General features: G+C 45.4%; 1 protein-coding gene across 1 annotated transcript in view; it reads right to left on the bottom strand.

Moving 5' to 3' along the window:
- The window catches only part of LOC115101588 (calsyntenin-2-like), a 315,037-nt gene extending 309,209 nt beyond the window's left edge, over positions 1–5,828 (bottom strand). Inside the window, exon 1 of the mRNA XM_065005859.1 lies at positions 5,560–5,828. Within this exon, the coding sequence (XP_064861931.1) occupies positions 5,560–5,632 (73 nt within the window). The 5' untranslated portion in view covers positions 5,633–5,828. The remainder of the gene's footprint in view (positions 1–5,559) is intronic.
- Positions 5,829–12,457: the final 6,629 nt, after the last annotated feature.

Raw genomic sequence — 12,457 nt, 5'->3', positions numbered from 1 at the left:
GAGAGGGTAAAGGAGAGTGTAAGGGAGAGGGTAAAGGAGAGTGTAAGGGAGAGGGTAAGGGAGAGGGTAAAGGAGAGTAAAGGAGAGGGTAAAGGAGAGTGTAAGGGAGAGGGTAAAGGAGAGTAAGGGAGAGGGTAAAGGAGAGTGTAAGGGAGAGGGTAAAGGAGAGTAAGGGAGAGGGTAAAGGAGAGTGTAAGGGAGAGGGTAAAGGAGAGTAAGGGAGAGGGTAAAGGAGAGTGTAAGGGAGAGGGTAAATGAGAGTGTAAGGGAGAGGGTAAAGGAGAGTAAGGGAGAGGGTAAAGGAGAGTAAGGGAGAGGGTAAAGGAGAGTGTAAGGGAGAGGGTAAAGGAGAGTGTAAGGGAGAGGGTAAAGGAGAGAGTAAGGGAGAGGGTAAAGGAGAGTAAAGGAGAGTGTAAGGGAGAGGGTAAAGGAGAGGGTAAAGGAGAGTAAGGGAGAGGGTAAAGGAGAGTAAAGGAGAGGGTAAAGGAGAGGGTAAAGGAGAGTAAGGGAGAGGGTAAAGGAGAGTAAGGGAGAGGGTAAAGGAGAGTGTAAGGGAGAGGGTAAAGGAGAGTGTAAGGGAGAGGGTAAAGGAGAGAGTAAGGGAGAGGGTAAAGGAGAGTAAGGGAGAGGGTAAAGGAGAGTGTAAGGGAGAGGGTAAAGGAGAGTAAGGAGAGGGTAAAGGAGAGTGTAAGGGAGAGGGTAAAGGAGAGGGGAAAGGAGAGTAAGGAGAGGAGAGGTAAAGGAGAGGGTAAAGGAGAGTGTAAGGGAGAGGGTAAAGGAGAGTGTAAGGGAGAGGGTAAAGGAGAGTGTAAGGGAGGGTAAGGGAGAGGGTAAAGGAGAGTAAAGGAGAGGGTAAAGGAGAGTGTAAGGGAGAGGGTAAAGGAGAGTAAGGGAGAGGGTAAAGGAGAGTGTAAGGAGAGGGTAAAGGAGAGTAAGGAGAGGGTAAAGGAGAGTGTAAGGGAGAGGGTAAAGGAGAGTAAGGGAGAGGGTAAAGGAGAGTGAAAGGAGAGGGTAAAGGAGAGTGTAAGGGAGAGGGTAAAGGAGAGTAAGGGAGAGGGTAAAGGAGAGTAAGGGAGAGGGTAAAGGAGAGTGTAAGGGAGAGGGTAAAGGAGAGTGTAAGGGAGAGGGTAAAGGAGAGTGTAAGGGAGAGGGTAAAGGAGAGTAAGGGAGAGGGTAAAGGAGAGTGTAAGGGAGAGGGTAAAGGAGAGTGTAAGGGAGAGGGTAAAGGAGAGTGTAAGGGAGAGTAAAGGAGAGTAAAGGGAGAGGGTAAAGGAGAAGGGAGAGGGTAAAGGAGAGTAAGGGAGAGGGTAAAGGAGAGTGTAAAGGAGAGTGTAAGGGAGAGGGTAAAGGAGAGTGTAAGGGAGAGGGTAAAGGAGTGTAAGGGAGAGGGTAAAGGAGAGTGTAAGGGAGAGGGTAAAGGAGAGGAGAGGGTAAAGGAGAGTGGAGAGGGTAAAAGAGTAAGGGAGGGTAAAGGGGTAAAGGAGAGTGAGGGTAAAGGAGGGAGAGGGTAAAGGAGAGTAAGGGAGAGGGTAAAGGAGAGTAAGGGAGAGGGTAAAGGAGAGTGTAAGGGAGAGGGTAAAGGAGAGTAAGGGAGAGGGTAAAGGAGAGTGTAAGGGGAGAGTGGAGAGGGTAAAGGAGAGGGTGTAAGGGAGAGGGTAAAGGAGAGTGTAAGGGAGAGGGTAAAGGAGAGTGTAAGGGAGAGGGTAAAGGAGAGTAAGGGAGAGGGTAAAGGAGAGGAGAGGGTAAAGGAGAGGGAGAGGGTAAAGGAGAGTAAGGGAGAGGGTAAAGAGGGGAGAGGGTAAAGGAGAGTAAGGAGAGGGTAAAGGAGAGTAAGGGAGAGGGTAAAGGAGAGTAAGGGAGGGTAAAGGAGGTAAAGGAGAGTGTAAGGGAGAGGGTAAAGGAGAGTGTAAAGGAGAGTGTAAGGAGAGGGTAAAGGAAGTAAGGGAGAGGGTAAAGGAGAGTGTAAGGGAGAGGGTAAAGGAGAGTAAGGTAAGGGTAAAGGAGAGGTAAGGGAGAGGGAGAGTGTAAGGGAGAGGGTAAAGAGAGTAAGGGAGAGGGTAAAGGAGAGTGTAAGGGAGAGGGTAAAGGAGAGTAAGGGAGAGGGTAAAGGGAGAGGGTAAAGGAGTAAGGGAGAGGGTAAAGGAGAGTGTAAGGGAGAGGGTAAAGGAGAGTGTAAGGGAGAGGGGGTAAGAGGGTAAAGGAGAGTGTAAGGGAGAGGGTAAAGGAGAGGTAAAGGAGAGTGTAAGGGAGAGGGTAAAGGAGAGTAAGGGAGAGGGTAAAGGGGTAAGGAGAGGGGAGAGTAAGGGAGAGGGTAAAGGAGTGAGGGAGAAAGGAGAGTGTAAGGGAGAGGGTAAAGGAGAGTAAGGGGAGAGGGTAAAGGAGAGGGTAAAGGAGAGTAAGGAGAGGGTAAAGGAGAGTGTAAGGGAGAGGTAAAGGAGGTAAGGGAGAGGGTAAAGGAGAGTAAGGGAGAGGGTAAAGGAGAGTGTAAGGGAGAGGGTAAAGGAGAGTAAGGGAGAGGGTAAAGGAGGTAAGGGAGAGGGTAAAGGAGAGAGGGAGAGGGTAAAGGAGAGTGGGAGAGGGTAAAAAGGGAGGGTAAAGGAGGTAAGGGAGAGGGTAAAGGAGTGTAAGGGAGAGGGTAAAGGAGAGTGTAAGGGAGAGGGTAAAGGAAAGGAGAGGGTAAAGGAGAGTAAGGGAGAGGGTAAAGGAGAGTGTAAAGGAGAGGGTAAAGGAGAGTGTAAGGGGAGAGGGTAAAGGAGAGTAAGGGAGAGGGTAAAGGAGAGTAAGGAGAGGGAGAGGGTAAAGGAGAGTAAGGGAGAGGGTAAAGGAGAGTAAGGGAGAGGGTAAAGGAGAGTAAAGGAGAGGGTAAAGGAGGGTAAGGAGGGTAAAGGAGAGTAAGGGAGAGGGTAAAGGAGAGTAAGGGAGAGGGTAAAGGAGAGTGTAAGGGAGAGGGTAAAGGAGAGTAAGGGAGAGGGTAAAGGAGAGTAAAGGAGAGGGTAAAGGAGAGTAAGGGAGAGGGTAAAGGAGAGTAAGGGAGAGGGTAAAGGAGAGTGTAAGGGAGAGGGTAAAGGAGAGTAAGGGAGAGGGTAAAGGAGAGTAAGGGAGAGGGTAAGGGAGAGGGTAAAGGAGAGTAAGGGAGAGGGTAAAGGAGAGTAAGGGAGATATTGAACATACACCATTGTAAATACAACCCATATTTATGCTTATTTATTTTCCCTTGTGTACTTTAACCATTTGTACATTGTTACAACACTGTATATATATATATATAAAATAATGTAATGCCTTTATTGTTTTGAAACTTCTGTATGTGTAATGTTTACTGTTCATTTTTATTGTTTATTTCACTTTTGTATATTATCTACCTCACTTGATTTGGCAATGTTAACACATGTTTCCCATGCCAATAAAGCCCCTTGAATTGAATTGAATTGAATTGAAGGAGGGAAGAGATGAAAAGATGGGGGAGAAAATAGAACAGATAGAGAGAAAGAGAGAGAAACAGAGGACAAAACATTTAACATTTACATCTGACCAGTAAGCCCTTGAAATGAAGAAAAACATCTCAAGATAAGACACTTGAGAGAGAGAGAGAGAGAGAGAGAGAGAGAGAGAGAGAGAGAGAGAGAGAGCGAAATAAAGCGAGAGAACGACAAGTGTGGAGCGCGGTTGAAAGAGCTCGGTTCTCCATCTCGAGGCATTTCCCCCCCGCCTATCTGCCTCTCCAACGACGTCATCCGAGCGAGCGAGAGAGAAAGAGCCAGAGAGAGAGAGAAGGTGGGCAGAACAGTTCCCAGGCACTGCCGCGTTCTTAAATCGCGCATGAAAAGCCTGAGTTATGCTCAATCGTTCCACTTCACCTACACAATTTATGTGCCACTCGGATAGTGTAGCGCCTCTCCTGAAAAGGCATTCATAAATCTGACCCTGTTTTTCTCTCTTTCTCTCTTTCAGCGCTCTTGACTTTCTCTAACTCTCGTCTTTCTATCACTCTCTTTTCTGTGGTGGTGTATGTCTGTTTTGGACGTTCTTTCTTATGTACCAGAAGATACATCTTAGTCACATGACTTTGTCTTCGGGTTGTCACACAGCCGAATGTGTTCACACTCTCATATATCTCTCTATTTCACTCGCGCAAAAACACACACACAGCATATGTTTTTCTCTCTCTCTCACACACACACACACACACACACACACACACACACACACACACACACACACACACACACACACACATAGTTCAGGAGTCTTTCTTTCCTTACTCCTACATGTTGAGGCCAATAAGGTCACATACAGTAAATACAATATGATGGAGCGAGAATACAATCACGGTAAAGTCCTTCCAATCCTAGTTGCAGATTCATTTCAAGGTCAGTCACATCCACCTTCTCGTTGACATTACATTGCTGTAGTGGAGTGGAGACATATGCGAGGATATGAGCTCTGTCAAGACGTTTAGCTAGACCTTTTTGACATGAGCGGTGTACTCACCTTGAAGCTGCAAGGTTGCTGGATCAAGCATCACTTAAGCAGTTACCCCTAAATCACTACATTAACAGAGTAATGATTACTGTTTAATTACAGTTGTTCCTTTCTCAGCTGACCAATTGAATGGCTAATATGCATTCTGAATGAACAATTTTCTGATTCAGTCATTTTCCAACCAATTCGGCATAGTGTCACCCTTGAGACTCAATTAGAGTCGCTGTGCACCGATTATGCCCTTTTTAGACAACATGACTCTGCGGTACTTTGAAGGCGAGAATACGAGAAGGCATTATTACAAATAGCCTAACTACCATACTCCGCTCATGTCTACTAGCCTACTATAGCCTAGTCTACAAGCGCCAGTGCGCTGGACAGAGTGCTGTGTGAACAGTCACTGAGGTCCTTCCCTATCCATGGCATCAGATAAAATATACACATGATGGAACAACGGGGACTGTGAAGAGACACACACAAAGGTACAGACACAGGCACATGCACACATTGTGACATTGTTGTATGTATTAAACATTTTGTATCGTAGATATGTAGTGGTGTAATAATGTTATATGATGTCATGTTTTATATTTTGCTTTATATGTCATGTAAGTGCTTTAATATGTTTGGACCCCCTTGGCAGCAGCTAATGTAGATCCCTAATAAATACAAATACAAATAGCCGCCTCATTTGCAGCACACAGCCTCCAATTATTGACGATACATGGATAGTTAGTCAAATAGATGAGATGCTGTTTTACCAAGGTTGGTGGATGTGGCATAAATAAACTGCAACCCTTGAAACCCCTTTAAACTAAAATGCTGGTAACTTCCAAGGGGCTCGACAACATATGTTGTAGCCTGTAGGCTGCTGTCTGAAATGCATCAAACATCAAGAAAGCTTCTGTTGAATTATTCATTTCATGAATGTCTCTTATTTTCAAAAAATCCATTGCACAGCTTTAGTTCAAATAGTATAGAAAAATCAGAAAATCCTTCTTGAAATCAACGATCGCGTCTATCAATGCCCCACTATACAGAATCACAATCTATAAGCAAGTTTTCGTTATCACTTACCTTTTCCAGCGAGAATGCAGGACAGCCCCAGAACCACCCAAACCAGCGCAAATGGCACTCCAAGCATCTCCATGATGGGAGAACGAATTCGACCAACACAAGACGATCTCTCTCTCTCACACACTTGATATTACCTTACTTTCTTTCAACGTCTGTTCGACACCTTCTCAATGCGAAGTAAGCGGGGAACTGAAGCTGACTGCGAGAGACAGAAAGCGTGCTGTGCCAGTCAACAGTCTACTAGGTGGAGCGATGGTTTGGCGTGGCTGGCTGAGCGGTTGATATTGGGAGGGGACGGGACACATATTTCAGCGCGCCCCGGGACTAGACTGCTACGTCACACTGTGAAAAATATAACGAGCTTCATATAGCCTAATTGATCTGCTTAAAATGTGTTCGACTTGATTAGCCTATCAATTCAGTCTGTTTATCATCACCAGCATTTACGTTTAATCATAAATATTTTATTAATGGAATAGATTGCATTCTAGTGCATCATAATGTAAGAGTAGGAGTCTTTGAGTCGCTTATGAAGTTGCTTACAACAGTAGCCTATACTATAAACTACAATGACCACAAAGCAATACATCATCTCCTATCAATCACATGAATGTTACTTTTGCTGTTATGAAACTATAACGAAACTACTGCAAAGGCACAGCTCGGTGTAGGCTATTGTACAATTCCATCAATAGCCTGACAAAGGCTTAAAACCTATGGTACATCTGTGGCCCCTCCAGATTGAACTCTTCCAAATGAAGTAACCCTGTAGCAATATGTCTGATTTCTCTCTTATTCTATTCACAACATTCCCTGCCTCTGTTGTGTGTGGTGAGGATTAGTGTGTGTTTGTGTGTGTGTGTGTGTGTGTGTTTGTGTGTGTGTTAAGCCCTGTGGTGTTGCCTCATGCTGTCTGGGGACAGGGGGAGAAGGAATAGGAAGTCCCTAGAGTCAGAGACACAGAGGAAAATAACTGGTTACACCAATGTACTTGTGTGTGTTTGCCTCATTAGAGTGGGTGTGATGAGCGGTGGGGTGTAGGAGAGGAGACAGTAAACTGGTGTGTGTGTGTGTGTGTGTGTGTGTGTGTGTGTGTGTGTGTGTGTGTGTGTGTGTGTGTGTGTGTCTGTGTGTCTGTCTGTCTGTCTGTGTGTGTGTGTGTGTGTGTGTGTGGTAAAACCAATGTAACTTAACCCTAGAGAATGTTGCAGAATGCCCATTCCTATCAGTGAAAGGTTGCTTCACATTAATCAGAGTGGTCAAACAATATACCGGGGCGCTCAAGTAGTGGTAGAAGGCTGTGTAGCTCCACACAACGTGGTCTTTGAACATTGTATTGCACTTATGAAGACAAAAAACAAGGCTTTTGTAAGAACCGACACCGGAGATGAGCAGCAGGTACGGAGAGTGAACATTTAATATAGCACAGACATGAAACAGGTCAGGAATAGCTTCAGAACCGGGTAACAAAACGACAAACGACAATTAATGCTGAAGCGGGGAACAGAGCTTGGGAACAGACAGATATAGGGGAGGAAATAACACAAGTGATTGAGTCCAGGTGAGTGCAATGAATCGCTGATGCGCGTGACGAGGGGAGCAGGTGTGCGTAATGATGGTGGCAGGAGTGCGTAGTGCTGGGCAAGGGAGGGAGAGCGGGAGAAGGCGTGACAGCTTTTATCATCTTAGCTTTTCTGTACAGATTTGTTGGGGAGATCTGTGGCACTGTGTTGTATGACAAAACTGCACATTTTAGGGTGGACTTTTATTGTCCCCCAGCACAAGGTGCACCTCTGTAATGATCATGCTGTTTAATCAGCTTTTGATATGCCACCCCTGTTAGGTGGATGGATTATCTTGGCAAAGGAGAAATGCTCACTAACATGGACGTAAACAAATTTGTACACAAAATCAGCTTTTTGTGCATGTTGAAAAACTACAAACGATTACCAAGCACTGGGATTGCACCAGCAATCCTCTGAGCCATAGCTCGCGGTTTAACACCACCCAAGCAAGCCGCGAGCCTACTAAATGGTAATAGGCATTCATGTTGCCCCAGTGGACAGTATTGAAGGCATCTTCTGACATTCTGGGGACCTGGACAAACGTCTAATATATGACTTGGCTAAGCTAGCTGCAGCAGGCCTAGTTTCCTTAATAACCTAACAAACAGACTTGCTAGCTAAGCAAACCATCAGTCCTTCTAAATGTTAGCAAGCTAACTATTTATGAAAATCTAATTCAACAATGCAAACATTTAATAACACCAAACTTGTTTCAAGCAGACCACCACAGTCCCCATGCCCAAGAACACTAAGATAACCTGCCTAAATGACTATCACTGTGTAACACTCACATCCATCGCTATTACATTTTTTGAAAGGCTGGTCATGGCTCCCATCAACCCAGCATATCACCCCAACAGATCCAAAGATGACGCAATCTCTATTGCACACACTGCCCACTGTTGGTCATTACTGAGACGTGGTTAAGAAAGAGTGTTTTGAACACTAATGTTAACTTTTCTGGTTATAACCTTTTTCGGCAAGACAGATCTTCCACCGGTGGTGGAGTGGCAATCTTTCCCAAGGAACACCTTCAGTGCTCGGTTGTCTCCACCAAGTCTGTCCCCAAACAATTTCATGGTTTTTACGCATTACACTTTCAAATAACTCTTTGTTGACTGTTACTGGCCACCATCAGTACCGGCCTGTACCCTAAATGCCCTAAGCTCTCTCCTGGCCCCTTACACTAAGTCTGAATTTGTCCTGCTAGGTGACCTACATTGGGACATGCTTAAACCACCTGATCAAGTCCTAAAGCAATGGGACTCCCTAAATCTTTCTCAGATGATTACCAATCCCACAAGATATGACTCCAAACATCCAGAAAATGCTACTCTCCTTGATGTTATCCTCACAAATAGTCCTGATAGGTATCAGTCTGGTGTTTTATGTAATGACCTTGGTGATCACTGTTTTACAACCTGTGTTCATAATGGCTGCTCAGTGAAACGACCTGTCCTGATTTGTCATAGACGCTTGCTAAAAAACTTTAATGAGCAAGCCTTCCTTCATGAACTGGCCTCTGTAAAATGGTATAGAATCAGCTTGATCCCCTTGATCTGGCAGAGTTACTCCAGTTCAAGAATTCCATTTGGCAAATCGCTCTGCACACGCATACTCAGGCTGACTGGCTTTCGTTCATGCAAATTAGACATAAGTGCACTCAGGCTATCCTGAAGGCCAAAGTTAGTTACTTTAAGGAGCAGTTCTCTCTCTGTGGGTCTACCCCTAAGAAGGTCTGGGAAACAGTTAAAGACCTGGGGAATAAAGCCTCTTCCTCACAGCTGTCCATGTCCCTTAGTGTTGATGATGTGGTTGTTACTGACAAGGAGCACATGGCTGAGCCCTTTAATCACCATTTCATTAAGTCAGGATTCCTATTTGACTCTGCCATGACTCCTTGCCCGTCCAACATTTCCTCATCTCCCAGCCCTTCTAATGCGACTATCCCCGATGCTCCTCCCTCTATTTCCCCTGCCCCGCTACAAAGTTCTCCTTGCGTCAGATGGTTTAGACCCTTTCTTCTTTAAGGTTGCTGCCCCTTTCATCGCCAAGCCTATCTCTGACCTGTCTAACCTGTCTCTCCTCCCTGGGGAGATTCCCATTGCTTGGAAGGCAGCCACGGTACATCCTTTATTTAAAGGGGGAGATCAAGCTGATCCTAACTGGTATAGGCCAATTCCTATTTTGCCCTGTTTATCAAAAGTGTTGGAAAAACTTGTCAATAATTAACTGACTGGCTTTCTTGATGTCTATAGTATTCTCTCGGGTATGCAATCTGGTTTCCGTTCAGGTTATGGATGCGTCACTACAACCTTAAAGGTTTTAAATAAAGTCACCATTGCCCTTGATTCTAAGCAATGTTGTGCTGCTATTGACTAAAGCTTTTGATACGGTAGACTATTACATTTTTGTGGGCCAGCTAAGGAGTATTGGTGTCTCTGAGGGGTCTTTGGCCTGGTTTGCCAACTACCTCTCTCAAAGAGTGCAGTGAATAAAGTCAGAACATCTGCGGTCTCAGCCACTGCCTGTCACCAAGGGAGTATCCCAAGGCTCGATCATAGGCCCCACACTTCTCAATTTACATCAACAACATAGCTCAAGCAGTAGGAAGCTCTCGCATCCATTTATGTGCAGATCATACAGTCTTATACTCAGCTAGCCCCTCCCCGGATTTTGTGTTAAACGCTCTACAACAAAGCTTTCTTAGTGTCCAACAAGCTTTCTCTGTCTTTACCTTGTTCTGAACACTTCCAAATTTAAGGTCATGTGGTTTGGTAAGAATAATCACTCTCACCCTACCTCTGAGGGTTTAGAGTTTGAGGTAGTCACCTCATACAAGTACTTGGGAGTATGGCTAGATGGTACACTGTCCTTCTCTCAGCACATATCAAAGCTGCAGGCTAAGGTTAAATCTAGACTTGGATTTCTCTATCATAATCGCTTCTCTTTCACCCATGCTGCCAAACTAACCCTGATTCAGATGACGATCCTACCCAGGCTAGATTACGAAGATGTCATTTATAAATCGGCAGGTACGGTTGCTCTCGAGCAGCTAGATGTTCTTTACCATTCCGCCATCATATTTTCCACAAATTATCGTTATAGGACACATCACTGCACGCTATACTACTCTGTAAACTGGTCATCTCTGTATACCCGTCGCAAAACCCACTGGTTGATGCTTATTCATAAAACCCTCTTAGTGTCACGGCTGGCTGAAGGACTGGACCAAGGTGCAGCACGGTAAACGTACATTTTCTCTTTATTCAAAATGACGCCGACAAAACAAAGAACAAAACCAAACCGTGAAGCTTTGGGCCATGTGCCCTGAACAAAGACAAAGTTAACTTCCCACAAAACAAGTGGGGGAAAAGGGTACCTAAGTATGGTTCTCAATCAGAGACAACGATAGACAGCTGCCTCTGATTGAGAACCACACCCGGGCAAACACATAGAAATAGAAAATCATAGAACATAGAACATAGACTGCCCACCCAAATCACACCCTGACCAAACCAAAATAGAGACATAAAACGCTCTCTACGGTTAGGGCATGACACTTAGGCCTCACTCCCCCCTATCTGAGAAACCTACTGCAGCCTTCATCCTCCACATACAACACCCATTCTGCCAGTCACATTCTGTTAAAAGTCCCCAGAGCACACACATCCCTGGGTCGCTCCTCTATTTCTTATGCTGCAGCTAGCGACTGGAACGAGCTGCAACAAACACTCAAACTGTACAGTTTTATCTCAATCTCTTCATTCAAAGACTCAATCATGGACAAGATTACTGACAGTTATGGCTGCTTCGCATGATGTATTGTTGTCTCTACCTTCTTGCCCTTTGCGGTGTTGTCTGTGCCTAGTAATGTTTGTACCCTGTTTTGTACCGTGTTGCTACCATGCTGTGTTTTCATGTGTTTCTGCCATGCTATGTTGTTGTCTTAGGTCTCTCTTTATGTAGTGTTATCTCTCTTGTCAGGATGTGTGTTTTGTCCTATAATTGTTATTTTTTATTTATCACCCATCCCTGCAGGAGGCCTTTTGCCTTTTGGTAGGCGTCATTGAAAATAAGAATTTGTTCTTAATTGACTTGCTTAGTTAAATAAAGGTTAAATATTTCTTATTTTTTAAAACCCACCTGGACAAAAGGAATACCTATGTAAGAATGCTGTTCATTGACTACAGCTCAGCATTCAACACCAAGCTCCCTGGGACTGAACACCTCCTTCTGCAACTGGATCCTGGACTTCCTGACGGGGCACCCTAGGCGGTGAGAGTAGACAGCAACACATCGCCACGCTGACCAGGGGTGTGTACTTAGTCCCCTCCTGTACTCCCTGTTCACCCATGATAGCGTGGTCCTGCACGACTCCAACACCATCATCAAGTTCTCTGACAACCCTACAGTGGCAGGACTGACCACCAATGACGAAGAGGCAGCGTATAGGAAGAAGGTCAGAGACCTGGCAGTGTGTTGCCAGGACAACAACCACTCCCTCAATGTCAACAAAACAAAGGAGCTGATCAAGGACTACAGAAAACGGAGGGGCGAGCACCCCCCCATCCACATCAATGGGGCTGTAGTGGAGCGGGTCGAGAGCTTCAAGTTCCTCGGTGTCCACATCACTAAGGAATTAATATGGTCCACACAGTTGTGAAGAGGGCACGACAGCGCCTCTTCCCCCTCAGGGGGCTGAAAAGATTTGGTATGGGCCCCTCAGATCCTCAAAAAGTTCTACAGCTGCACCATTGAGAGCATCTTGACTGCAACATCACTTTGTATGGCAACTGAAAGGCACCCAAGCACATCACTGGGCCCGAGCTCCTTGTCTTCCGGGACCTCTATACCAGGTAGTGTCAGAGGAAGGCCCAAAAAAATCGTCAAAGACTCCATCCACCCAAGCCATAGACTGTGCTATGGCAAGAGGTACCAGCAGGACCCTGAACAACTTCTACCCCAAAGCCATAAGACTGATAAACAAAACTGCTGAATAGCTAATCCAATGGCTACACAGACTACCTGCATTGACCCTTTTGTTAACTATCTCTCTTACATTGACTCTTCACACACACTAGGCTCCACCCACAAAGTCACACATACTAATCATTCAATCAATCAAGTGTATTTATCAAGCCCTTCTTACATCAGCTGATGTCACAAAGTGCTGTACAGAAACCCAGCCAAAAAACCCAAACAGCAAGCAATGCAGGTGTAGAAGCACGGTGGAAAAACTCCCTAGAAAGGCCAGAACCTACAAAGAAACCTAGAGAGGAACCAGGCTATGAGGTGGCCAGTCCTCTTCTGGCTGTGTTGGGTGGAGATTA

This window comes from Oncorhynchus nerka, linkage group LG20, assembly GCF_034236695.1.
Source record: "Oncorhynchus nerka isolate Pitt River linkage group LG20, Oner_Uvic_2.0, whole genome shotgun sequence".
NCBI lineage: Eukaryota > Metazoa > Chordata > Actinopteri > Salmoniformes > Salmonidae > Oncorhynchus > Oncorhynchus nerka.
Note: the sequence above shows the minus strand (reverse complement) of the source record. Positions and strands in the feature narration are given on the sequence as shown.